The sequence below is a fragment of the Babjeviella inositovora genome, assembly GCF_001661335.1.
Source record: "Babjeviella inositovora NRRL Y-12698 unplaced genomic scaffold BABINscaffold_1, whole genome shotgun sequence".
NCBI classification, from domain to species: Eukaryota; Fungi; Ascomycota; class Pichiomycetes; order Serinales; genus Babjeviella; species Babjeviella inositovora.
Window position 1 is genome coordinate 549,755 of NW_017566838.1, and position 27,631 is coordinate 577,385.

General features: G+C 46.3%; 9 protein-coding genes across 9 annotated transcripts; 6 read left to right on the top strand and 3 right to left on the bottom strand.

The window, feature by feature from the left end:
• Nucleotides 1-230: 230 nt before the first annotated feature.
• On the top strand, nt 231-2,214 carry BABINDRAFT_5370 (uncharacterized protein; the record flags this gene model as incomplete). Its single annotated transcript, XM_019132199.1, has 2 exons — nt 231-386; nt 433-2,214. The coding sequence occupies 2 exons, from the start codon at nt 231-233 to the stop codon at nt 2,212-2,214; spliced, it is 1,938 nt and encodes a 645-aa protein (XP_018987720.1).
• A 303-nt stretch (nt 2,215-2,517) lies between these two features.
• ADK1 (adenylate kinase) lies at nt 2,518-3,588 on the bottom strand. The gene has a single exon (XM_019127403.1). The coding sequence runs from the start codon at nt 3,569-3,571 to the stop codon at nt 2,825-2,827; it is 747 nt and encodes a 248-aa protein (XP_018987721.1). The 5' UTR covers nt 3,572-3,588; the 3' UTR covers nt 2,518-2,824.
• A 1,011-nt stretch (nt 3,589-4,599) lies between these two features.
• On the top strand, nt 4,600-5,029 carry BABINDRAFT_158998 (uncharacterized protein). The gene has a single exon (XM_019127404.1). The coding sequence runs from the start codon at nt 4,773-4,775 to the stop codon at nt 4,944-4,946; it is 174 nt and encodes a 57-aa protein (XP_018987722.1). The 5' UTR covers nt 4,600-4,772; the 3' UTR covers nt 4,947-5,029.
• A 655-nt stretch (nt 5,030-5,684) lies between these two features.
• Nucleotides 5,685-9,091, top strand: BABINDRAFT_71441 (uncharacterized protein). The gene is made up of 2 exons (XM_019132570.1): nt 5,685-7,352; nt 8,208-9,091. Exons 1-2 carry the CDS (start codon nt 5,868-5,870, stop codon nt 8,799-8,801), a joined length of 2,079 nt encoding a protein of 692 aa, XP_018987723.1. The 5' UTR covers nt 5,685-5,867; the 3' UTR covers nt 8,802-9,091.
• Nucleotides 9,092-9,471: 380 nt separating this feature from the next.
• Nucleotides 9,472-10,653, top strand: BABINDRAFT_5373 (uncharacterized protein; the record flags this gene model as incomplete). The annotated part of the gene is made up of 1 exon (XM_019132200.1): nt 9,472-10,653. The coding sequence occupies one exon, from the start codon at nt 9,472-9,474 to the stop codon at nt 10,651-10,653; it is 1,182 nt and encodes a 393-aa protein (XP_018987724.1).
• A 778-nt stretch (nt 10,654-11,431) lies between these two features.
• On the bottom strand, nt 11,432-12,256 carry BABINDRAFT_164198 (uncharacterized protein; the record flags this gene model as incomplete). The annotated part of the gene is made up of 1 exon (XM_019130232.1): nt 11,432-12,256. One exon carries the CDS (start codon nt 12,254-12,256, stop codon nt 11,432-11,434), a length of 825 nt encoding a protein of 274 aa, XP_018987725.1.
• A 7,075-nt stretch (nt 12,257-19,331) lies between these two features.
• BABINDRAFT_159001 (uncharacterized protein) lies at nt 19,332-19,993 on the bottom strand. The gene has a single exon (XM_019127405.1). It carries the CDS (start codon nt 19,723-19,725, stop codon nt 19,567-19,569), a length of 159 nt encoding a protein of 52 aa, XP_018987726.1. The 5' UTR covers nt 19,726-19,993; the 3' UTR covers nt 19,332-19,566.
• BABINDRAFT_164199 (uncharacterized protein) lies at nt 19,892-20,546 on the top strand (the record flags this gene model as incomplete). Its single annotated transcript, XM_019130233.1, has 4 exons — nt 19,892-19,958; nt 19,994-20,121; nt 20,176-20,246; nt 20,405-20,546. 4 exons carry the CDS (start codon nt 19,892-19,894, stop codon nt 20,544-20,546), a joined length of 408 nt encoding a protein of 135 aa, XP_018987727.1.
• A 1,637-nt stretch (nt 20,547-22,183) lies between these two features.
• On the top strand, nt 22,184-23,201 carry BABINDRAFT_159003 (uncharacterized protein). Its single transcript, XM_019127406.1, has one exon. The coding sequence runs from the start codon at nt 22,205-22,207 to the stop codon at nt 23,066-23,068; it is 864 nt and encodes a 287-aa protein (XP_018987728.1). The 5' UTR covers nt 22,184-22,204; the 3' UTR covers nt 23,069-23,201.
• Nucleotides 23,202-27,631: the final 4,430 nt, after the last annotated feature.

Genomic DNA, 27,631 nt, shown 5'->3' on the forward strand with positions numbered 1-27,631 from the left:
TTTTTTTATCTATTTTTCTGATCTATGCCAATAGCTTTCGCATTTTTGTTGGCGAGTCGTTCAGAGATAATTTCGCCTTCTGTTAGCAAGCCTGCTGGTTCTTTATATTTACGTGCACCTACCAGTCCTGCACACTCTGGGCATCGAAAATTGTTACATGACCAGAGATAAAACAGATCTCACATTTCTCTTCCTTCTTCCCTTCCCCTTCCTTTCTGTAGTAACCTAAGATGCCCGAGGATCTGCTCATCACAGACTACACGCAATCGCTCGAGGAGCTAACCTTCAATTCTGCGCCGTTGATCAAGACGCTCAGCGTGATAGCGGGTGAATCCGTTTCGCTGGCCTCCGAAATCGCCCTGGCGGTGCAATTCCGCATCAATAAAGTGCGTATACCCTAGAAGCTCATAAAGCTAAATACTAACTGATCAGTGCCCACCCACACAGAAGCTCTTTGCCTTCTACCTACTCGATAGCATCTGCAAAAACGTGGGTAACCCGTACAACATCCTCTTCGGAACATCTATTTATGACCTCTTCACGCGCAACTACACGCTTGTGAGTGACCAGGTCAGACAAAAGCTCATCAACTTGTTCACAACCTGGCGTGACACCAAAACTGCCACTGGTTCGCCGTTGTTTCCACAGGACCAGCTCGATCGCATCGAGGAATTTCTCCTCCGTGCGACGCGCAGCACGACGGAGTTGTCAAAGGAATCGCTCATAGCGGAAATCGAGCAGCTCATTCCGCTTGTGACAAAGAAGATGGCCGTTCTGCCGCACATGATGGACAAGCTCCGTACGCAGCTCGAGGGTTTGAACGATATCAAGAAGTTGTTGGCTTCGACGAAGCTCCCGGTAAAGACTCTTGCGCAGATCAAGGATAAGCTTGGGGGGTTCAAAAAGGAGATAGAGACACCGGCCCCTGGACAGCAACCTCAATGGCATACCAATGGGGGATATCCAGGGAATCCAGTGAATGGCTCAAATAATCCAGGACAGTTTAGCGCTCCGGCACCAGGAACTCGATTCCAGGCCCCTAGTGGAAATCAGCTACCAATTAGTAATTCCCAGGTAAATCCCCCAATAGGCAATCAGCTCCCGGGTGGCCAACTCCCAGCCAACGCCGTGATGACCCCAGAGATGCTCAAAGCAATGTACGAGCACTTCCAGAAGCTGCAACCACAAGCTTCGAGCATTACAAACCCTAATCTTAAGGTTCCAGCCAATATTCCTAGCAATATCCCAAACGCCACCAACACAAACCCTATGTCAGTTCCTCTGGAAAACCCATCAAGCATGAATCCCGGAATGATGGCCATGCTCTCTGGGTTGGTGAAGCCTCCCGGTCCCAGCTCAGACCGCACAAAGGATGTTTTGGCAAAGCTCTTCCAATCCGGGCTTGTAAACCCGCCCAAATCCGCCCCTGTTCCACCACTATCTGTTCTCCAGTCGCTTCTAGCGCCAAAGTCCGAAGGCAACGGAAACCCGTTGGCTGGGTTGGCTGGGATCAAGCTCCCGTCTCTTTCCTCTAATACAACACCACTCTGTACAAACGAGGCAGAACTCACCCAAGCGATCGACACGGCAAATCCAGCAGCGTTCATCAACGAGCCAAGTCCGTACTTCCAGAACTTGTTGTACGGAAATCGCTCAAAGAAGTGCGGGACGTGCGGGAAGCGCTTTAGCACCGCTAGCAACGTGGAGATGAGTTACTACGAGGCCCACTTGGACTGGCACTTCCGAGTGTCCAAGAAGGTGCTTGAGAACAACGGCAAGATCATCCAAAACAGAGTTTGGTTTTTGGACGACTTGGAATGGGTTGCGTTCCGCGACCGTGAGGAGATCTTGGAGTTTTCCGTGAGTTCCAATAGGGCAAACAGCGGGATTATGGAGCCACTTCCCACTCAGGCTACTCCAGAAGTAGCGCTTCCGAAACAAACCTATGTGGTGATTGGTTCCAGTGCAGACACCAATACTACATCTTGCTATATTTGCAAAGAAGCAATCACGGGTGTATATAACGACGATATTGGTGAGTGGATCTGGCCAAATGCTGTCCAGGTGAAGCAAGCAGGGCAGTTGCGGACGTTCCACTATTCGTGCTACGAGGAGACGTTACGAAACCAGACCCTGATAGGCATGGAGAGCGGTAAAAGACCTGCCGAAGGGGTGTTGAACGAGAAGGTCAAGCGGGAGAGGTTGGAAAATTGAGGAAATAAGTTGAACTGTGCTGGTCGGTCATGATTCCTGAAGTGTATACTATGAATTTAGTAGCCAAAGAAGCATTTAATTTTCATTTATAACGGTGCAAGAGTAGGGGGATAAAAGTTGAGTGTATTTGCTGGTAGAGGTTTCAAAGTATAGGCCGTCCTCTCACAAACTAAAATGAAAGTGAGATAGGAATCATGTTACTGCTTGTTTTTTTCGGGTATCTATACATTAATATATGAAGTGAGTCATGATGATCAAATTTCTGGTCAAACATGACAAGAGTAAATGAGTATTGTATAATTAATTTATTTCAGTAGTTCGACATCTCTTATTTATCGGTACTGCTACCTTTTCTGTATATTAAGGAGCCTTCTATGTCGTAAATATGATCAAGTTTTAACCGAGAGCACTTAACCTGTAACTACGCAGATCATTTGATCAAACCCACATGCGTGTCATATTGGAGACTACCTTGCCACATCCCACCAATTGAACAATTATTGCCCTTTTTACATTCTTTCACAAATGGCCCCTCGTATTACATACCTGTGCAGGTTCAGTGTCATTGACATTTAGTTCGTATTTACACGGAGCGGGCCAAAGGACCGATTTACTGCCCCAAGCACTTCAAAATAGAAGTCCAGACGTTATTTGGGGCCTGGGAGGCGTCAACGCCGGACCAAATACCATTCTTTCTGTAGTATTCGACAATCGGCTCGGTCTGCTTGTGGTAGGTGACCAATCTCTTGGTCAAAGCCTCGGCGTTGTCGTCGGATCTCTGGATCAATGGCTCACCGGAGACGTCGTCGATCATGTCGGTCTTTGGTGGGTTGAACAACTTGTGGTAGGATCTGCCGGATGCTGGGTGGACCAATCTGCCGGTGATTCTGGCGACCAACAATTCGTCGTCAATCTTCAACTCGATGGCGTTTTCCAACGGAGTCTTGCGCTCCTTCAACATACCATCCAACTTTTCAGCCTGTGGAATGGTTCTTGGGAAACCGTCCAAAATAAAGCCAGTCTGACACTCCTTATTGCTTTCTAATTCAGACTTAATCATGTTGACCATGATCTCGTCGGACACGAGGCCACCCCGGTCCATGATCTTTTTGGCTTCGATCCCGAGCGCAGTTTGGGCAGTAACCTGGGCTCTCAACATGTCACCGGTGGCCAAGTGGCAGGCGCAGAACTTTTCCTTCAAGTTAGGCGCCTGGGTCCCCTTACCGGCGCCTGGTGGGCCAATCAAAACCATTCTGATGGACTTTGGCACCTGCGGGATGATGCCAGCCTGCTTTTCCAAAGCGGTAATTCTTTCTTGCAACTTGGAGACGGTCTTCTTCAATTCTTCAACGGCCATTTTGATGTGTGTGTGATGAGAAGCTAAGCAATGCAAGAGAAAAGCTCGCTTTAAATGTAGGCGAAATTTTCAACCTCCAATCCTGGAGAAGGCGCGAGTTTTTCGGGCAACATCGGCACCGGGGGCAGTCCGGGTAAGGCGAGGGGCAGCTTAGGTAAGCTAGCGTGCCCCAACATTTCGCTAAGCTGTGTCGGTCATACAATGTTTATGGGGGTGGAATATGGGAAATAAGAACGATGGTTTATATACGAATTTCAACATCAGGATTACAGCGAATAAACACCCCTTTTTTTCTGACTTTAGGATGAGCCGAATGTAGAGCTAGCTACTATACCTTCATGCAGCGGTATCGACTTACTGGAGATTGAAAACACCAAGAAGCTCATGAAAGTATTGCATAAATAGCTGCTGGGTATTGTAATAGTCTTCGGGCGAATGGTAGGGGCTTGGGAGCGAGAGACCGAGTTAAGGTCGAGCGGAGTGGTGCGCGTGCGACATCGGAAGGAATAGTCCGGGGAAGCCCGGCGCAAGCCTGGCGGTCTTAACATTTGCGACCTCGAGTGCGTGCACCTATTTTTAGTCCAACCGTCGTGCCATATGGTCTAACTGGCAATCACGGTAGGCCAAAATCAATGTCACAATATTTAGTAATGTATACAAATACTATTTCATTGATTGCTAGTCTAAGTGAAGGTAAAGAATTGGAATGGGAGGGTAGGTTGTTATATACGTGCGGGGCATTTGTTCCCTTTAGATATGTGTAGGTGCATCCTAATCGGAGAACTGAGGACTTGTAATTACTCTTTCTGCAACAAATCACGGGAGAGTTTGTAATGGGTATATGAAATATATGGAACACTTTAGAAACTAATACCTCCTAAACAGGCTCCGGTTGTTTCTTGCTGCTGGTATTGAAGGATTGAAATTTCCAATTGTGTTGAGGTTAATACTGGCCCTTGGAGCGTTTAGTTTCCAATTGTTCAATTTCTGAACTAATTTACGTTTCATCTAGTCATAGGTATTTCTAATACAAAGGCAATGCCAGGCCTGGTCGTATTTATAAATTTACTAATTCAATTACTATTTATACTCGTACCAGTGGCTGAGGGGCGATATGCGGACAAATAGGTTTTAGGCTATCTAAGCTCGCTCTTAAGCTTCGTAAGGTGAGGAAACATTATACCTTATTATTTCGCGTAGCATGTGTAAATCCCGCTCTCGGCTTGCCTTGTCAGATCAGCAACCTGAACTCCAGGCCACCGATTTAATTCGTACGCATCATGTACACAGCCTTGCTGGTGCATTCTCGACGTCCTGTAAGTCTAAATTGCCTTTTATAAAAAATATTCCTTCACCCCCTCGATCATCAACTTGAATACCTTCCATGCCAATAGTTATTGTTACAAGTCCCCCGGTAAATACCCAGAAGATTGTTCATAGCGACGCAACAACACAGCCGTACACACTCCCAGGTGAAATTTCACAGCCAAACTTCCGTTTTCCTGTAGAGGATGTGTTCCACTTCAGGTTGCTTGTCTGTTTCTGTGCAGGATAAAGCAATTTAGGTTTACAGCCCAATGCTTACCAAAAATAAGTCTGTTTTGATGTTATCTAGCTCTTGTAATCATCAGGTTGTTTTTATCTTCTTGTGACACCACTCTGATTGATATACTACTTGTTCCATTGCCTGTTATCCACCTGTCTGCCTACCTGTTTGTTTGTCCTGTTAGCAATTCACAGAACCATTTCTCTGACCTAAACTAGCCGTTTGATCTCTGTCTTCAGGTCCAGTATATCCGTTCCTCGCTTCAGAAATCAGTTGCCCCAGAGAATTAGAATAGAATAGTCCCCCAGAGAACTCCACTCCATTGCTAGTTTGATCGTCTACTAACAGATCCGAGATTCCTCTGATCCACGCACTCGACACCATCACAACACCATCACGGCTCAGTAAAACTAGAAAAAGTTCACTGCCTAGCAATCCACCTCTAAATTCCACATATCCTTTATTTCACTGATGGGCCTCTTTTCATCTGTATGTATTGATGCAAGCGACAAAGCTGGAACTTGCCATTTGAAATCATTTGACACAGCCTCCTCCAAACACTAACATAGTCTTTAGAAAAAGTCCAGACAGTCAGGTTACGGCTTTCAAAAGTACTCACAGGGCGGTGCCGGTCTCCACGACTCCAACGATGCTGTTTCGGACCACTACAGACGAGCCTTGTCGCCCTCCATCAACGATACGCGCACCAACTCGCTCAATGTGTCGTCTCAAGCCGCGGCAGCTGCGATTATGGCCCATCCTCCGACCAAAGTTCAGTACATCTACAAACCTATCGAGCCACAACTGCGAACCATGTCGATGACCTCGTCTCCGTACAGTCAGCGGGTGACCGATCGAGGCAGCCCCAGCGGACGTTCTAACTCTATGATGGGCTTGCGAACCATGTCGCTTTCCAACTCCCATACTGGTCTAAGAGGTCCCAACCCCGCCCACAATGCTCCGATCAACGGCGTCCCTCGAACTTCCTCCATACTTTCCGACTCAAGTCCCAGAGGTAACAAAAGCTCTTCCCTTATCAATAACGCTAGTACTCTTCGCAAGCCCTCTCTCACTAATGTCACACCTCTACGTAATTCATCGCTCACCAATTCGATAACAGGACGTAATCGCCTTGGAGCCGTTCGTGCTAATTCGCTCTCGTCTCTCAACTCGAACGGGTCTGCCGGTGGTAAGTACATTGTCAAGACCACCAAAACTACCGATGGGCAAGGAAGAACCACCTCTATCACAAAGAAGACGATGCAGCAGCTTCCTAACGGTTCTGTCAGTGTGCTTAAAACCGAAACAACCACGTTCGAGCACATTGAAGAGGAGGAAGAAGTGTTTGATGAATACAATTTCGGAGAGGATTTTGATGGGAGTTATGACCAAGATACGTACGTTCCCGAGGGCTATGCTCAGGACGACTACGAGTATGACACCCACACCCCTCAGTTGCTGCCAGTCCGGGCATTCCAACAGCTTCTGCCACTTCTCAACCTGCCTCCGCGACCGTTGGCCGACTTGTCTGAAGTTTCAGAAGAGGAAGTGGTTGTCCCAAGGATTCGTCGTACCCCGGAAAATACCAACGGTTTAATCATCGCTGGTGGGCACCATGTTCCGTCGCATAAAAGCTTGATCCCGGTTAAATCCATCTTGAAGAAACCGGAGCCTGTCTTAGAAGAGAGCCCAAATATCGTCCCTAATGGGGTCTTTAAGGCCAAGGAGGTTGCTACGTCGCCTGTTCCGCAAACTGTTCTGGACAAAGTAGATGGAAATAAAGTGGCTCCATATGCCTCCTTGGGTGAGCCAAATCCCAAATCTCGTTCCAATGATACTGACTCGACTTTGACAGAACCTAACGATTCTGTTCCAAATGTTAAGGCTCAGACTGAAATGACAGCGGCCAACTTCTCTCTGCCAGCCTCTCCGTTGCTCGAGAATTCTTTCCCTGGTGCTCTCCGGGACAGAGACGTGCCATGCTCTAGCCGCCTGTCGTCTATGAGTTCTGAATTTGCCGATGCCTTGGAGGAACCAGCCAAGTATCAACCTACTTTGCAGGTTCCCGAAGCTGTTCTTCGTACCGGCTCTATAGATGGCAGCAGTTCGGTAGAGAGTCTGACGTACAAAAGATCTGAATCGACACCGCCTTCCGGTGACGAGGCAACTGCCCTTTCTAAAAAGCAAGACAAAGAAGAGCTCAAAAAAACAGTAAAGAAAGCTCATTCTGACGGGATTCAACCGCGCATGAACTCTCTCGGTTCCTCCCGTGAGAAAACAATTTTTTTTCCGATGGCTCCCTTCGGAAGCGAGATTCTACCACGCACGAACTCGCTTAGCTCGTCTATTAAGAAGGCAAGTTTCTCTCCGATGACTTCCTTGGGGAAGCCGATCTCTGATAAACCATCCCAGCTTCAATCACTGCCGAAGGCCCTCACTGACGAGGAAATGTATGCTGCCGCGTTAAAGGTGGCAATGACCCGTGTTTACGGGGATACCCCGCCCTCCGCTGCTGTTGTCAAGATGCTTGCCGAACGCCAGCCTGTCAGGGAGTGGGACAGCGAGGGCGATATCGAGGCTGAAAGCATTAGAAAAGTTACTGCAGAGAATACTCTTGCTCCACTGCGAATCTCTGCTGAGGTTCCGAAGAAAGGTAGAACATTCTCGTTGAATGGTGGGTTTTCGTTCAAAAAGCGCTCCGAATCGGATGCTTTGAAGACCACCGAAGATGCTGCTTTATCAGATAGCACGACAAAAGAAGCTACCGCGGTTCCTAAGGCCACTGGCTATTTGGGTACTGAGTTTAATGGTTTCCCAGCCTATTCTATGCGAAACGGTGCAGCTTTAAAGAAGGAACAAGAGAAAGAGAAGAAGGAAAAGGAAAGGTTGGCGAAGGGGCTAAAGGAGGCTGAAGTGCGGGAGAGAAAGAAGGAAAAGGAAAGGCAAGATGCCGAAAGAAAAGCCCTGAAGAAGGAGGCGAAAAATCAGAAGGTGTTGGCTGAGAAAGAAGCTAAGAAAGAACGAGAACGCGTCGAGCGTGATCTGAAAGTTCAGAAGAAGCTTGAACGCAAACTTCAGAAGCTCAATAACACAGAGAAGCTTGACGTGCCATCTGAACCTTCTTTGTCACGACGCGCTGCTCTGGTTTCCACAGACCGGTCTAATGCTGAAGCTACACCGGTCACCCTGTTGGATCAAGAAATTACCCCTACTACAAGTTCGGCCCCTCCTGAGGGAGCCCCACTTGACCATATATCTAAACCTACAAGTCTTCCTCAAAAAGATTCCTTGCGCAGCTCGTTAGCCCCTGCCAGGCCTCGGTTCATCCCACCAGTTCAGAATGGGACTCTTGCATCCTCCAAATTGGTTAATCATGACGCACTCCATCCTGAACAGCTTAAAACTTTGGTTCCCGATACATATCCTTCGCCAGCCACACCCGATGTGTGTCAGCCCTCAGTAGCGAAAGCTACGGTCCAAACACCGTTTCTTTTCGCAGGCTGTGGCTCTGACCCAGCCTCTCCAACCGCTACTACCCATGACACCCTGGATGAAACATTCGAGTCTTACCAGAGGGAGCCAATCCCAGTGGATGCGGCACCAAAGAAGGAGCCAGCGCTAAAGGAAAAGCCGCGGTCTAAGTTCAAGAAGTTTATGAATTTGTTTGTGACCGATTATCATTAAGTTTTTAGAGCCATGGTGCATGCCCTTTTCACTGACTCTGGTGCTGCGGCCAATCTAATCAAACCTCAATACAACAATGTTTTAAGTGAAAAATACAGTCGTGTTATAGCCTCCCAGAGCTCCTAGTGTGTTTATGTCTTTTTCTGGGCTTGAGTTATCCCGTTATTAGGTAAGGTTCGATACTTGCCCCCTCATATACATAATCAAGAAGAGTAAAAATCGTGGCCGCTTAGACTGCGGGGAGTCGGCACTAGCAAGCCATCAGTAAAAGGCTGACAAGGGAGATTTTTCGCACGATAGATTAGCTCTTGGCCTACTAACGAGACTTTAAACGTGATAAAGCTATAATTCAAACCAGTTCATAAATGGCGTATACATCAGTCCAAAAGAAATAGCCTTTATCTCTACCTATACCACACTCTTCCTTGTTCTAAATTTACATTTCAGCCGTCCCTCCTGCACCGACAAGTGCCCTCGACAGAAGAGAAACAGACGCGTCAACACTCCACGTTTATTCCTCTCCAGCACCAATATTACATGTCCATTCCACTTATATTTTTGCGTATTCGGAATATTTACAATGCCCGGCCCTGAATGTCAAATCTCACAGCTACCCTCAGTTTTAGAAATCCTGTCTGCACAAAAGCCGCATTACCGCCGCGTCTACGCGATGCTTCTCGCGACAAAACTCTCCCACCGAGTATCCAAGTTCTATGTGACCGATTTTACCCTAAACGCCGGGATTGGTTCTCAGTTTACGGAGGGGATCCACCTTGGAAACGAGACAGTGGCAGCAACGCTGGTACTTCAGGTGGAACTCTTTGCCGAGAAGCTTGCAACGTTCATGGCGCACTTCCTAGAGATTCGCGGCCACGCGTTTCACGACTCCGGCGATAAGACAGAGGTTGCACTGGAATGTATTTTCCTTGCAATGGAAGTCAAGGTCAAGGCCTATATGGGAGTAGTAGAAGCGAATGTTGCCAGCATCGAGATCATTCAGCCACCCAGATGCGCCGCCTTGGACCGAAACGGTGGGTTGACACGTCTCTGGAGCAGCTTTTTTGCCTCGGTGCCCCAAGGATTCATTGAAGATCACTACCAGCAGTTGGTGCTCTCCATTCCAAGCAATTATTGGCCCCAGGATGCATTGAGGGTCCATCCAAAAATGTCAGATACCACCATCCCGGTCAAAGAAGAGCCCCTGAGCCATATTCCAGAGATCCCTCGCGATATGAATCACTCCCAGGACTTCCAAAACTCATCAGAAGAGGAAGTTCCGCTCACCGCAACACCAATTCCAGCGTATGAGCCGCCCCAGTCCCCCTCCCAGGCCTCAAATAACACCACCTTTGTCTCCAACATCACTCTTGACGAAAATTTCTTCCCCGTCCGTTACTTGAACGAGCACATTGACAGCTTCCTGCTGACGTTGTACTACCCGGTGAAGGTGCGGTTACTCGGGGTGTATCCCGGATCTGTGGAACTTTTCTGCCCCAAGCAGTATGAGTACGATGAAAGCACCCAGCGCTATGAAGTCCATGATCCTAAGGTGAGATCCCTCGAATTAGTAGTGACAGATGTTGAGGACGAAAACCACGAGGGACGGAAAGACAACTTGCGATTGTCCTTGGACGAAGAAGACGTCTTGGCGTTCTTTGGATTTCGCTCCGTTGAGGAAATGTACGTATCCCCGGGTTTGGTCCAGGAGAAGCTAATCACCCTCAGCAGACCACAGGCCCCACCGTTTGAGGTGAATATCTACCTCAAGGAAGTAGTGGTAGGTAATCGGAGCTTGGTAAGATGGGCTTTAAAAAGGGTGAACATCAATGACTTAATCTTGCAACGGGGATGAAGTTTGGGTTTAAGCCGATGCTAGATCCATTCCGTGTCATCTAGTAGTCTCTGAGTTAAGTAGGCTTGCCTCATTTCAATGACTGCCACATATTTCAAGTCAACGATCTGATTACCTTATACCAAGCCAGGCCCTGGGCTAGGAATGTCGCTATGGTCTCTTCAAGAAGCCGGTCTCATATCATCGCCACATGTTTCAAAAAGTGCCGTGTATTCGGTTGCTAGTCATGCTGCGTGGAAATCTCGGTCATATTGAAGTTGCCGTTAGTCTGTATACGCACACCGTTGTACAAATGGCAGATAACCAACAAAATTAGTTACAGGTGTGAATTAAATCCAAGGGAACTAGAAACAGCTGGCGTGATAAGAAATATTTTAGACAATTATTATCGACTGCAAAAGCCCCTCTGGGGCTAGAGTCCCGACTCTTAGAACTAAGTGACATAACAAACTAGACTCCTAGCCAGTTCACTGACTTTTGCATCCACCGCTCCGCCATTACAAATCGCCGTAATACACGACCCTTCTTTACAATTGTTCATCCTATTATACAAAGTTGGCAGATATAGACCAGAAAATATCTCCTAACTGCCAGAATTTATGCATCTACCGCTCTAAAAGCTGAGAACGCACTGTCAACTTGTGGAGAACTTCGAGGCACGCTGGCCGTTACTAGCGAGAGCCCTTATACTAAACTCAAGGCTCTATAATCGCTGTTCAAACTCAAGAGTCCTGAGCTTAACGAAGAGGAGGCTATTCGAATCACCCGGCTCGTCTGTTCACCTAAGAATTTCCCAGCTCGCGCCGTTCGCCGGCGCTTCTCCCTGAGCAAACATGCTCCCGCCCGCCGCCTCCGATTCTGGCTCATCCTTGTCGTTCTTTAACACCTGGATCAAGCTCGAGTATAACGAGTTCAACTCGTTCAACTCAGGAATCGAGTTGGGGCGCATGTCGTAGATGATCTGGCGGAATGAGTGTGACTTGACAACCGCGATCGGGAGTTTGTTTTCAGTCAAGAACCGCATGATGTTCTTCTGGAACTTCATCTGCGTGTACTCGCCGTTGTCAAACTCCTGCGAGTAGTAGCGCGCTTCGGGCGCGCGCGTAGGCGGTGCGCCTGGTGCGTACGCGAGGAGCGCGGTCGCGTGCATTGACTCCTCCATACTCGGATGGAGCACACGTGCAGAGTCGTTGCCTTGCGGTACGTGGCCCTCGCGCGTAGGATTGATAGACTCGCGCGAAATCTTGTGTGTCTTGAGGTGTTCGCTCAACTTCTTGGGCAGGCCCTTGTCCAGCGCCAAGCGGAGAATGGTCTTCTGGCAGTGGTCACAGACAGCAGCATTGGCGTCTGCGTGGTCCTGAACGAACCAGTCCCACACCCACGAGCGCTTCTTGGCGCCGTTTTTGACGCCGGGCTTCTTGCGAGGCTCGAGCGGGCCCACGGCGTCCGCGCGCGCCTGCGCAGGCGAAGCTTTATTCGTGGGCATGACTGGCACCGGCGGAGGGGGCGGAGGGTTGGTTAAGTATCCTGGCACGTTGCCGTAGGCACCGTGTAGAATGGACTCCAAAGAGTCCTGTTGGTTGTTTGGGCGCTGGTAGTTCATGTTATTCCGAGCTGTCCGATGGTTGGTTCCGGTAGAGCCTCTGGTGTCGGTTGTTTTGTTTCGGTTGTTACGACTCAGAAAAGGGGGTGAGAGCCAGGGGTCGGTGCGCGCGCGACGGGCAACATAGACATTAACATGCCGGGAGGCCGCGCTGATTGGATGCGGCAGCCACCGGGACCCGGCCGGAAATATCTGGCTGCATGTGCACGTGATGCTTGTATAGATCGCTGATGACGGCTCAAGATTGATACTACCCAAGGCTCGTGGTATTATATTGAGCAACAAAGGACTTTTGAATAATGCGAGAGGTTTACGAGTGGCTTGTAGGATCTTGCACGTTCTGGAATTCCAACTCTCTTAAATACGATCCAAACAGGGGCTCTAGTGTCAAGACTAGTTATAGCAGATATCCTTTTTTCCAGAAATTCAGAGGTTTCGGTTAGTTGGTTAGTGTACTATGAACAGATACAAAGGATCAAAAAGGCAAATCTGACGTGGAGCTCAGGTCCGTGATCTTTTTCTCGCGTACTACTAAGGGTCACAAGCTCTACCGGTTGGGCTAGCCAGCGATTATTTTGTATCCCTAAGCTGTGTTACGAGATATTCGTGGCAATCTGTCACATCTAGACGTTTTGGTATTTTTCACTGAGATAATAAGCCTATTCAATCTCTAGTGGTCTCACAGTTGATTGTTTATTTGAGTAATCGCTATTTGGTCTACAAATAGCTAGCGTTGAACGGATTTCGGAGATCAGTTTGTTAAGAGTTGACGAAGTAGCTTGCTGTATACTAGCCATTGCTATATATAGGTCTGATTTTTGAGGTATGTCCTGAAATTAACCACACTGAGTCGTGGTGAGTATGAAAGGCAGAGTTAATACCTCGATGCCACGTGTATTAAACACCGCCAGAAGGATGCTTCTGACGTAAGAACATGAGTGTATTCATAACGAGATCGTGCTATGACTTTCAAGGGGAGCTGGAACTATAGAATAAGTCAATGGAATTGGATCCATATCCTATTGTTCCACAAACTTAGTTGTACCGGAAATGTGCATACTCCTTTGAATATAAACTGCAGGTGCTAGTTTGGTTTTGAGACGAAAGACTAGAGGCTACTTGCATGTGTTGTTGATTTACTGGATTAACTATTACTCTTATCTGTGTACCGATGCCCAATTTAGACTTATCCTATTACTGAAACGAGCGAAACTAACTAACCCACAACCGTCTCTTGTTTAATCGTAATACTCTCTGTCAAAGATAATACTACGGGTACTGTTGATGTAACAAAGGCAATAGGGAGAATTCCTCAGTGAAAGGAAAGATAGAGACGATCGATACATAACCAGAGATGGCTGAATTCTTGCAGGTAGTGAATCTATCTCCAGTAGAGGAGATAAATTTATTGGAAGTAGGCCGAGTTTCGCTTGGCTAACTTTATCCTGGGTTAGTATCGAGGATTATCAGTAGCTTATTTCGAAATCTAGCAAGGTTAATCACATGTAGTAAAGATCAAAATCGTAAGGCGGAGATCAACTGGCTTGAGCATACAGAGGTAATGGTAAAGTTCAAATGCATAATTATAAGGTTCTATTCGATCGAAATTGATTCTATGCAGCTGCATTAAAGAACCAGGAGGGTGTGACGATGCTCACTCATCCTCGACTATGCCCTACCATAGCACCTCAGGACTGACCATTGGCGTTTGCTCAGACTTAATAGTATTAATTTTTGGAAAAATATCGTACGCGTAGATTTCTGCTCCCAGTAGCCAATCGTACTTTTCATCAATCCCTTCCAACAACCCTCTGACAGAGTAAAGCGATATAGCTGGTGTTTCAGCACAATAGTTGTTAACACTATACCCCTTCAGATATAAAACAAAATTTCTAATGCCAGTTTGTCAAACTTTCAGAGTCGAACAATGAAGATTCCAGGAATGTCCTTTTTTAAGTAATTTGCCTATCTCCAAATAGTATCATGTTTAGAATTTTAGAATTAAGACTGAGCATCTGGTTAAACTCCTGTTAGTATACATAGCTGTACTTTAAATAGAGGGGATAGAAATTCTAGCGACACACTTACGGCGAGAAATATACCGCACAAGGAATATAGACGTGTTAGCCAATTCATTGGCTAAACATGTAATTGGGTAGGTCGTTGCATGGCTAGGCAATCAAGGGAATGTACCACCTTTGTGTCCCTGGTTTGACTTAAATGACTTGTAGCTTGCATTAATTTGTGGCCATTTTCCGGCGGAACTCCGTCCGTACAGGCTTTTTAATGCTATTCTCACTGAGTTGACAACCCGCTGGTCCTACTTATCTTGCTGTTGGACTCTGACAACCTCTCTCTTATGGAAGAACTCTGACGGCAAGGGATATTATAAGTATGCTACAACCTCTATAAATATACCTCTTCACATCAGAAAGCTTAGTAAGCCACTCTTCGGTGAGAACATCAGTCTGTTTCAGAAACCTGTCCTTCGACACTTGGTTTTTGTAAAGACAAAAGCATCGGAAGTAGCGGTCTTAGCCTTACACGGCGTTCTGTCATATTTTCTTTTTCGCTGAAGTGCATGTGACGCTTATCTTCAACGCGCTAACAAAGAACCACACTAGTGGATTTCCAACACCCGGGTCTAAATCTCTTATACAGTTTCTCTTTTTTTAGTTTATGTCTGATGCATATTCCAATAATATTCCGCATCGTTTATAACTCACCCCTATATATGTATCGTTCTCAGCATCGAGGTAAACTCGTCATAGCCCATCTTTCAGAGTGTATGGAACAATAGAAGCCGTCAGGAATTCCCCACCGTACATACGGGAAAAGTAATATGCTTTACATCTCAGAAGCTTCGAAAACTGGGGCACAAACTATTTGCAACTTCGCATTCTCTTTATTCACCCCGTCTTAGGAGACTATAATTAGAAAACTTGTTTGCATTGGTTTGCGTATGTTGTATCAAGTTGCCACCTAAGCCATTACAGGTACGACTGTGTGCAGAACACATTGCATCAATACGGGCATGGTGCCGGGGAAGGAAAGTCATTTCTAAAATATGCGTCCGAGATTAGAGGTTCTGCGTATTTATATTGGCTAAGGGAAAGCAAGAGCTAGCTAGCTCTTTTTTCAACTTATTGTAGTGGCTCTTTGCATCTAGCAAGAGGAGACGAATGAAAAGCAGAAGTCGTGCATGATGCAAAGTAATTAAGGGGGGTCCACATGCGTTGCAAAATCATTGAACGGGTATCCACTAGAGTCTGACATAAAAGCCGTAGCTGAATTCTGTTTTCATCGACAAAATTAGAGTTCCAGACCGGCATAGGGTAAATGATTAACAATTTGAATATAGAGTAGTAAAATGCCGCACGTTACGGAGTTAGCTACGGTCAGGGGGGGGTGGAATTTTAGTAGGAATATGCACCTGGAAATTTTATGTCGGCATAATCCGGTATCACACTTTCCGTAAAACCAACCCTGCTCAAATCACTTCCGCCAGCCAGGGCGGGTACAATAGTTAATGGCTTGGTGCTTTAGTGTGTTTAAGCATCTAGGCCCCTGCTAGAGCCGTCTCTATTGTCATCATGGGTAGTTGGAGACGGCAAGTTCATCTGAGCCTTTGTAATCCATGGATTTAACTAACCCAGGCTCATGGATGCTACTTCCATGCTTGAAGTTATGGATCTACAAGTGTTGGAAGGTAGTTGGATCATATCACTATCTTAGCCGCCATGTTATTTGATCCTCTCCGTCTTCGAATTCCAATTGACCCTTTTTTTCCCTGCCTGAAAATTTCTCGTATACAGACACAAGCCTCATTCATCACCCTAGCCCCCATGGGCCAGCGGACAAGCTTTTGGAAGAAATGGTTTGAGGGTTAGCAGTATACGTAGTCAGAGCACCTATGTCTATCCCTGTCTGAAACAGGATAATGGTTATGAGATTTCCCCTAGTAGGTCCGAAGTTCCACCCCTGTTTGGTCTGAGAAGAATGGCTAGATACCCCCTGGTCACCGTGTCCAAAACTGGCCAAAATTGGTAAATATCCCTGGTAACTCTAATTTTATCCCTGAAGCATGGTCGCATAGACCTCACCCCTGCCAAGACAACTACTTGATGCAAAGCGATAGCCGTGGTTAGAATAGCAGAAGCTACAATATCGTGATCGATGGTAAAGAACCTATGGAGAGATCTACACCCACTACCTTTTATCCCTTTATAGTGGTCTGTAGTCCAGGTTCTGGAAGGAACAGAAAATTTAGAGAGAAATTATTTATTCTTGATTTCTCATATACTAGTTATACTATGAGAAGCCAATTATCGACTTTAATGCAATTATCCCAGAACTCAAAATCCTCGAAAATATGTTCATTGAAGGTTTACCAGGGTACACCAATCTACCCCGTAAATAACTAGTTACGACCGCGGTTACTCTTCTACGATATGTCTTCAGCCATTCTTTTTAGTACCTGTAACCGCCCTCTTACCGCCTCAAGTCTAATACAAAAAATAAGAGGATGTATACATTCTCCGAAATTAAACCTCGAGGTGGTCATGAGCCATAGTTTGTTTTTTTTGGTAAATACGTCAATCTACCTATCCGTATCGTTGTGACACTTGGCGAGAATACGCCCTACACCCCGCTGATTATTTGACACCTCTGCTAGTCTCTCAAGTATCGATGCTAGTTTCAACAATCTTCTCTCGAATAAAGTAATTTATAGCTTTTTTTACACCACTCTGCATTAACTAAAATAAGCAATATCGAAATCGTGGCTGTACGCCTGAAATTATGTAAATAGGCTGCATATTTTTCAGGGGTTTAGACAAGGATTTTTCAGGTTCCAGCCTCAAAGAATCTTACAAAGCATAATCCGCGGGAAGACTCTTTTTACCGGCTTCGAATTAAAAGAAAAAAAAGTCACCGAGCTAACACACACACTAGAAAGGAAAATACCGCTCCAAACGACGGAGATTATTCCTTGTGTAGCACGTATTAAGATGTAAGCACAATACGAAGTTTTGATTACGGATCTGGCTTACAAAGAGCCTAGGAGAGAGCAACCCCTGCCCAGTCCTATATAAGCGATACAATAATATTATGCTTGCAAACAGAAAATTTCCATATGACACTGTCACATATTAGTGTTGTGTAAGACGCATCCTGTTTGACATATGCCAAAAAGGTACATTCCCCTGCCACCAGAACAAAGTGAACGACAAATACCATTGTCTATGAATTAAGTGCGAAAAAAGGTGCGCCGTACAGCCATAAGGTCTTAGATGTTCTAATAATAGCATCACACCTATGGGTACCCTCTAGGCGTTCAGCACTCGTGTATCAGCAGAGGTGGACAACAAAGGTGATCTAAGTCAAGTAGCTGCTTAATATGCACAATTTCTTGGTCTATGGAGCCTAGAGAGTAAATGATACAAGGCACAATGATTAAACCATGCAGAGGTTTTAGCTATTGCCTGCGTATGCATAAAGGGTAATACCCCTCTTGGGAACACTCGTCTATGCAGATGAAGGATGAAATGGGACAATTGTTCTCTTTCAGAAACTTTGTACGACTGTATTTGGCCGAAGAATTATTTCCTGGAGCTACCACTCTTACATGGTAGGAATATTCTTTTGGGAGATAAGGTCGTGGACGTATGGGCAAATTAATTTACCCTGCGACAACCTCTGTCTACCGCTTGTTATGTTTACAGTTCTCTAGAACCACGATTTAGGGCTCGTCTGTTATGTTTCCTGTTCTCTGCTTTAAGCTCTGCACTCTAGCTCCGTACCCTATACTGCTATATCTAATTATCTCTTGATTATTCTAGAACTCTACCTCGCCTCAGCCAGTCTTGAGTAGATGCCACCCATCGTACGATATAGCCGTAGGGCCCAGGAACCATATTCAGGTCGGTCGTCTACCTAGTTTAAGTTTCGTGTACCCTGTATGCACAACCGCCTGTGCGGAATGAATAGGTGTCGAAGATCGAACTCTGAGCTGCATGCGTATCCCAGGATAATTACACGTGACTCAAATGTGCTGAAACTTCCTGCTAGCGTAAGTATATCATTATTGTAGCTCTTGTCCAGGAACGGACAAGGGTTACTTCCTCAGATCCCCTGTAAGCCCAATCCGTAATCAAAAGTTCGTAGTGTACTTATGTATGAATGCATGCTACACGAGGAATGATCCTCGTAGTCTGAGATAATGATTCTTATCCGAACCGTCGGAGTCCAACCAAGGAGATTTTGGAGATTGTGCTCAGCAAAATTCCCACTGACTAAAGGCCAACAAAATCAGCCCGCGTACATATATTGAGAACTGAGCATTCGATACCCCAAACTAACTCTGTAAGATTGCATATTTAGTGCCGTGAAAATAAAATAGCCGGGGTGGCTATTCGAAGCCTGTAGCCATGCTACAGTAGGGACTGGAATACAAGGATCAGTTTCCGCCCACATGTGGAGTAAAATAGCTTACCATCTATCTGGTTTGAAGTCGTTGTATTTCTTCCTCAATTAGTAAGTCTGATACCCAGCTACCTACCAGGTAGGTAGGTTTCAACCGTATGGTGGTCACACATGGTGGCCTGAGGGCCATACGCTGATCCGCGGTGCGCTAGGCGTCTCGTGTAACTCAACCGTGGCAGCAAGACCAGTCCATTAGCTGAAAAAAAAGGTAAAATGATGGGGGGTATTGGTTCTAATCAAAGTATATTTTGGTTCTACGAATGAAAATATGTTCGGTGGACACAAATTGATTTCTCTCGCAGTGCTTTTTACGGGCATAATATGGTGATGTAGCCCTGCGGTTCCTTCATTGTCAGGCTCGCCCATAAGCATAACTCCCCGATCCTCTACAATCTGTTTTCTGTACCGCAGCTCAGAGAGCTAATCGCTATTGTGAGAATATTCCATTCACATGTGCATTTGTAAATACTGGAAAGATTTCTGGCACCACTAGTGAGTCTTGAACTTAGGTGCAGGTTCTCGCTTTTGGTTGAGACAACGAGCTAAAATGCTCTGCGGGCTGACTACCCTTGCTCGCATACACCCGTTGTGGCACTAATGTACGCATACATAGAAAGAGTATATAGTCTCGCTTCGAAACACTAGTGTGCTAGGGCTGCTTTAGTACCAGCCCCAGCAGTCTGCATGCTTTGGGAGTGGTTGTTGGGACTGAGGCTACATGGCCATTAACTTTAAGTGTGTTCCAGGGTACCGCCCCTGGTAGCAACTAAATAGACCTGAAATACACATCCCATGCTTCGACATGGAATTGTAGAAAGTGCCTTCTACTATTCTCCAGAATATGTAACCAAAAGGGGTGAAGATCTGATGGCACAGGTACCACGGCGTTCAGTGAAGCCGGGTGTGCGGATTGCACACATCCATTTATTCCCGCAACCTATATTCGCCGCGTAGGAAGCGAGATATGTTTGCCTGCCTTCCTTCATGAGCTGTATCTTCTGGGTTTACCGCTCTGCACATCAAGGCTGAGACCGTTATTCCCTGATCTTGCTTGCTTTCCAACTCGTCAAGTCCCTCGGACCAACAATAAAAATCTATGTAATGTTAACGAGCCAATGCGGGGTCCTGTAGGAGGAGTTACAGGCAATGAATATGTCCAGATTCGGAAGTGGCCATGTCCAGGACGCATCTACTAGCTCAGATTGGGTTGCCAGCCCGTGTAAGTTCTTGTACCTAGCAACTAGGTGCGAACAGGGAATCAGCCAGGCATGCTCCCAGACAATAACGACCAATGGAGAGAAAAATTCACACCGGAAAATTGCTTACAAAGCGGACTTTCGAAGGGCGCCCTTCTAGTTTCTGCAGCTGTCGCCCTCATTCCAGTATGTTATTCTATTTTTACAGCACATGTTTTACTGTTTTCATCTATTTCTCAGCCCTTTTCCCGGGCGGCGAACCCGCCATCTCTCTCTCTTCCAGACGTAGCGGCACTCCGCCTATGTACCATGTACGTATTCCGCGCATATTCCGCTGCAGTTTTAACGTAGCGCCAAATGACCAGAAGGTCAGGTAAAGATATCTGTACGGTGGCCAACTATTAATGGCCACTGCTGGGAAGAGGTGAAGTACGTATGTCATTCTCCGGGACACGTGCCCAGTGAGTAGATTCTTCCTGGGTAATGCCTGGAGCCTAAGAGCCACTTTGAATGCTCGACTACACGGTGCAGAGACGGCCGCCGAAGCGATTGAGGGGAAGAAGGCTGAAAATACAGACGAGGCCAGGGCGGCGCATAGACAGGGTCGCTAAGTACGTGCATTGGCTGGAAACGGCAACTACGCCCATCCGTATCCAGAACTTGGTACGAACTATCCTCCCTGGATGTGCGTTCTGGTTCACAATAGGATTTACATATTCACTCCCGCAAACGGAAGAACCACCCGTCTGTACTTCTTTTCGACTATGCGGATCGTAAAAGGTTTGTACAAGGGCGCCTCGATGCAGTACCCATGCCGCTTGCCCTTCATTTGCAGCTCTAGCTTCCTTCGCTGCCATCCAAGATAGGTACACTTCCAGTCACTCCTTGGTTCACATTGCCAAGCATACACTAAGTGACTGACCTGAGGCCGAGAGTAGCAGATCCGATCTATGCCCCGTTTGAATTCGTAGAACGAGTAGGGAAGCGGCAGAATAGATAGTACCACTATATCTACCACCTTTTACGGTTCCATCAACGACGAAATACTGCTTCCACTTAAACCCACGCGAAAAACCTTGCTTATCTCCCAGGAATCTATTTTTCGTCGGTAGGGTAGCATCCCATATCTACTGCAGATCGGTTCTATCCAGCTTAAACAGCAGATGCTCTCCGTGAAACCGATTGCATTGATTGTGCGTACATGAATGGAATTTCAATATTCGAGCCGCCTCAACCAAGTGGATCTACGATACATTAATGAACTGAGATCCATGATAAGGATCCATCGGATCCGCCCAGCACTGCTGGATCTAAGTTCAAGAAGCACTAAGGCACCTACTGCTGCGTGCGGCATGTTCCGTCCCGCTTCAGCTAAGTGCTATGGCAGCCAAACGAGTGCATGCAGAGGAAACAAAGACTTGCTTGCAAGATGTGGGTTATAAAGCTGAGTATCGATCTATAGGTAGTGTCTAGGGCGTGAATTTCATTTTCCCGTCAGACACATGGGTTTGGTAGCAAAGCCTTCGGGTTTAGTATGGCGTAGCTCCAGCTCACAGCGTGATCGATGGCGCTACGGTCAATACAGAACTGAAGTCAGAGACAGCCGCTAAAGGCCGCTGACACCTGTTGAAAGACGAGATGGTCCTAGGAGTAATTGATACGACTCTTTCACACGTATATTACACGAGGCGATATCTCATTCGTTGTGGTCCACCATGATTCACATGGCTTATGATTGTGCCCTCCGCTCAGATCGTAACATCCTTGGACAACCAGAATTCCGAGATGTCTGTAGGAAAGAACTCGCAATTGCAGCTCCGCTGAATAATTGGGGCAGTCTGGACCACCGATACAAATTAGGCTGTAGGATACGCTGCGCTGCTTTTCGGAATTTGGGAATAGCTCTCCGGGGCCTAATCTACTCCCATGAACGCAGCCCCACAGGAGCAATTCCATGTTCACGCATATGCACGCACATGTGCAGCTTAACCAAGTTCTGCGCATATCTAAAATACTTAGTCTTGGCGCATAGATTGTAAAGCTGCATTATGCACTTTAAGTTGCATGTGCGTGTCCGAAAAAGAAAGCCCAAAAACTCGCCTGTACGAAAGCCTACCCGAGAGCGAAAGTGTTCGGTGCAGATGTGAAAATGTGATCTTTTGCATTAGGCCCTCTGCGCATTGCCCATCGTCGCTTATATATAAAAGCATACCCAATTCCCGATTTACTGATCTGTCTGGTTTATCACTTATCACTCCACTAGCCCACAATGAACACTATCCCTACCTACGACTTCGAACAGATGATCCACTACTCGTTGCTTAACCAACAGCCTCAAATGCAGCTGGCGCAACAGCCCTTTGAGGAGGCCCGCACAGTGGTTGTTGATGGCTACGGTTTGCCAACCCCTACCCATGGCAGCTTCAGCATGCCATATCAGGAGTTGACACCATACCAACAGTACCAACCAATGATGCAGAAGAACGCGTCCTACGAGTTCTACCCCTCGGTCTACATGGAGCCGGTTCAGATGAGTAGCTACACCTATGCAACCCCAGAAGTGTTTGACTTTCTTCCACCGGTCGAAGCCTGCACTCCTTCCATGAGCTATGCTACCCAGCCACAGGGCTACTTTACCCCCTCTCCATCTCCAGTCACATTCAACGATTTGCCACAGGAATGTTTCTCGCTCAACTCGTCGCCACTTGAGCGCAATCACTTCTTCATGGCCTTGGACAATGCCACTGTCTCTCCTTCCCAAGAGTCGACAAAATCCAAGCACGCCGGTTCTAGGTGTCACATGTGCAATAAGTACATCAGACGCGACATGACCAGACATCTCAGAACCCATGAGTCGGTCTCCAGATTCCAGTGTATCTTCCCAAAGGAGGAGTGCTCGCACAAGACCCACCAGTTCAACAGGCCGTACGACTTCAAGAAGCATTTGTTGAACTCTCACTTTCAGTTTACCAAAGCCTCTGTCAAGAAGTTGCACAACTTGAACGAAAAGTTGCCATTTGAGGGTACCTGTCCATGCAATAAGAACCGGGTGTTCACTGCCAACGAGTGGTTGCACAACCATGTGTTGTCTGCCGACCCTGCCCAACGTTGTCCTATCGCCAGTGACTTTTAGTTGCCCTCATTTCTGCATATTTTTATTTTCTATCTTTCGCGTCATACCTGGCAGGTTTTCCAGGGTTTTTTTTTGGTGGGGTACTCTCAGTACATAGCATAATGGCTTCGTTTTTTATCGATCACAATAATACCGCTATATAAACTGCTCCTTGTAATTCTCTGATAACGTTTATGTTAAATACTAAGCTTATTTGGTTATACTGACTCATATACCTTTCAGAGTGTCCCGCCATTCTTAGACGGCTGCTGTATTCAGATATTGCAACATTGTTGGTCCAGCCTTTTTTACCCACACGAGATCTCAGAAACTTCAAGGTTAAATACGTATCTTCATTTAGGTGGTTCAAAAGTTGGCCATGCAGAGTTGGTACCACAATAACTATAGGTCTGTTACTCTCTTGCCTAAATGGCATATCCATTAATAATGTCTTTATATGCATAATTAGGGTTTCTATTTGGTTAATGGCTGTGTTGACAGTGCCCATAGTCCATAATAAGGTTAGCGTTCACCCCCATGGTGCCGTCTGAGCGTTGTGAAATTCAAAGTCAGTCATGGCATGGAGTTGTATTATTTGGTCTACCTACCGAACAGTTTGGTGTATCCTCTCTATAGGGAACGCTGGAGCGGTCGCGAGTTTTTATTATGGCGTTATATGAAGTCGTTTATGTAAGGCACGTTGTATCAACGGTGTCGACTGGTAAAACGCTATTGCCCGTCAGCTGGGATTCGCGATGATATCAGCCGACGACGATATAGGTCCGAATGATGTTATAGATACACGCTGGAGGGAGATCCACGCATCGTTTAATCCTAGGGATTTGCAGTGGCCTAAGGAGTAGACGAGTAGTATATGTATCGTAGCTGAATGTACCAGCAGCAAATGCCAACGCAAACATCTGTAACCTCCCTGCTATATCGGTACAGATCTAATTGTGAGGCTACTGGGGTTAATTCGTGGAAGCGCGTATGTTGCAATTTGAGTATTTTGCCAAGGGTTTCTCTGCTCTAAAATGTTATGAAACACTATACTTAAAAGTCCCGGGTATATTACCCCTTACTTGGATACCCCCAACGGGGAAATATGAATCAGAGAAGTTTCTTTATAACGCAAATACGAACATTCTCATTCGATGCCTCCCGTACGTGCGTATCAGCTATGTGAGAGTGTACGTCGTAACTACAGTTATTGTGTGAATCTTGTGAATGCTCCAACGAAGCTGGAGTATGCTACAGGGAAAAGAGAGCATTTTAAATGCAAATACTAATAGGTATAGTTAAGCGTATAAAAACCGGCAATAATACATCGTTTATCCCTCACCCCCCCCCCCCCCCCCCCCCCCCCCCCCAATGGTCAAGAGAAACTCAGGAGTAATTAAGGCTATATTCTCTCGGTTCGCCGGAAGACAACTCCAGGCCGGGATAGATAATAGCCTGAGGTGGGAGTCTCAATCTCCGAAGAACACAAAGATATGTTAATAGCTCCATAGCATAGGTATAGGGTGCACCGTGTCCAACAGAGGCAAAATTAGTACTAACGCCTCGTCTAGAAGTACGACGGTCGATGTTCGAAACGGGCCATGCGTAGAAACCTGAGCCGCTTGCAGGAAAACGCACTGTTAGGCTTTAAAAGAGACTCGGACTTTTAGCTCCTGGAATAAGCTATACAAGAGGGGCGCCGACCCCTCCTCCGTTTGTGTACATTGTATCTATAAAAGGTATCCACTATTACCTACTAGGTGTATGGCAAGGGGAGATGGTATGATGTTTTTAACGGGGTGGGAAAAATTCAGCACTATCTTATAAATATACCTGTGGGCCCAGGGGTTTTCAATAAGGAGTCTTCCTATGGGCCTTGGAGATAGGCCAAGATAAAAGACTAGTTTGATACATCCAGGTCTGGGACATCGGCCACCGGTCCATTTCGATTTTCCGCTAATACCTATGTTCGTGGAATAAGCATGAGCACTCTTCCAGCTTCAGTTATAATATTAATATAGTTTATCTTACCCCATACAAAACCTACCCCTGGTCTGTGATTTTCAATCCCAGGATGCATAGTATAGTTTTCCGTGTGAAACATCAAGAGTCCACAGGACGCGCAAGAAATGCACTTGATTAACTTCACCTACACCCGGGGATCCTAGTACAGAGACTGGGATTGGATTTCAGCACCAGTGGTATACCGAAATAGCCTTTGGTACTTGGGAGTAACGGCATGACCTATACAAAAATTTAAGCGTGTGAAAATCAACGTACATGAAGATCGGCGTATAGCTTGAAGCGTAAATGTGAGCGTCTGGAACAATTTTTCATGCCTCAAGCTACCGCACACATGCATATGTACATGAGTAGCGACTGTGTCTCTATACCCTTAGCTCATTTCAGTACTGCGTATCGACGCAAGGGTGGCATTGAAAAGGTATACATTCACTCCTGACTATGCCATCATTTGTAGCATGGTGGTACTTCAGCGTTTTTGTCTCATATTATCAGCAACAGAAGTATCACTAGTAGTTACTAGCTGCACGGTTGAGGAGCCTAATTCGATGATCTCCTTATGCCCATCTCTCGCCTTACGCCCTTCGTTCTCCGCGTGGTCACTCCGGGATGTGCACCGGTAGAGCAGCACAAACGCATAGGAGTTGCAGGCGGTGGATTAATGTTCAATTAGGAATTCAGGCATGCGTATGCCGACGGGGAAAACAATTGCTTTTCTTCAATTAGTGGACAGTCAGAGTCCATACAGGGGTCATGGTAATTGCATCATGAATAGTTTATCTAGCGGTGTTTTCTCCTTCTTAGCCTCCCCGTTTCAATAAAAAGAAATAAAAGAAGGAGGGCCAAATACCATCATTATTAGTGGCACTAGGCCTGCATAATAAACGGAAAATATTATGCTGCATCGTCTAGTACTCCGTGTCGATGGAAGAACAGATTTAGCATGGGGGCCCTAGGGAGAAATGACCGTCTAGAACAGTTATCGATCTAGACCTTGGGCTTACGTTTATCGTTCATGACCACACGTTTTGGAAAAATATAAGCGAAACGAAGCCTGAGGCATCGTATCTCAGCTAAAATTGTCTTGAGGCATGCCAATCACGTGCGCTTATTTTCTACACATCACCAATCCTTGACACGGGTTGATTCCTATGATTTAAGCACAACAGGAGGAATTCCATGGCGGCGGTTTAAAGACTCGGTCTGTCCCGGGCTATCATGGTCTTTGATACCATAACTATCGCCCCTCTTACCGTGGTGCTATGATAAATAATTAACGAGTCTAGCTGTTTGTGTCCTAAAACTGGCCCGAAGAGATCGGTGCCTAAGATGGGGCGGGTAACCTGCATTCGATGCGTACCGTTGAAATGCACGTTTCTCCCAGGCAGCCCTGTTATGCGGGGAAGCCTTTAGCTTTTAACGGTCACGACAATCTATCGTCCATTTAATTACCTTCATGGAGCTTTGTAGACCTTCGCAGAGATATACCACATATCCTTGTTCCAGCGAAACGGAGAATGTGTCACTGCCAATCTTGATAGACGCAGGTGCCAATCCATGTGTATTCAATTTAGCCTTAATGATTAGCGGTCAGAAAAGGATACAGCGGAATTACACGGAGAATCAAAATCAAACCTACGACGGTGGCTTCCTCCCCGTTTGTTCAAATTTTTGGCTTTGATAATCTAAAACAGACATGGGTACTAACTAGAAAAGCAACACGGTGGATCCTGTTTCTCTTGGTTGATAAAGATGAGCGCGGTAACTCTCCATTGGGGAATGGCAACCTTATTTTTCAAGGTTCTCTTCTACTCCGAAAAAAACCATTAATACGCATCGAGAGAGAATTTCTTTTGGTAAAGGCTGCGGTCAGCGTTCCCACCGAAAATGCTAGACCACGCACATGCATGTATGTCATGCATGACCTTCCAGGAATTTTTTAATGCACCTCGCCAATCGCACCTTAAGCCACCTTCTGTGCATGGAAAGACTTTTAATCCTGTATATAACTATACCCCCCGTGGCTGCACCACCTATATTTCACGGCACTAGTCTCTATTAGCCAAAGGTGCTACCAAGAAAGGCACTTGTTATTAAATCTCTACTTGAGTTGATACCTGTGTTGCAAAAGCCTAGAGGGTTTGATTTCACACGGCTAACGAATAAAGTTTCTTACCTGTGTTGTCTTTTTCAGTCGATTTTCCAGAGGCTGTGTCTGAGCAAGGGCTACATTCTCGGAACAATATCGGGAGTGGCCTATTGCTCTAAGCGTTTCACATGCGTCAGCGCGTGGAACTGGGTTTAGGAGCCTATCCTGCCTATGTCTATCCAAGCCCGATTATCGATGTATCGACGGCTCGCAGAAACATGGGCATTCAGCAGGTATTATCCCTGGTGCGGAATTCCATTCTGACTACTTCGTAGTTGCAATTTCTTGCTACAGTAAGCAACCCAGACCAAAGCTTCGCGAACACAAGCTTTGATTAATACCAGGTTTTAGCAGATTCGGGGAATTTACACTGAAATATCCTTTGGAGCTAAGAGACATACGAAAGACACCTC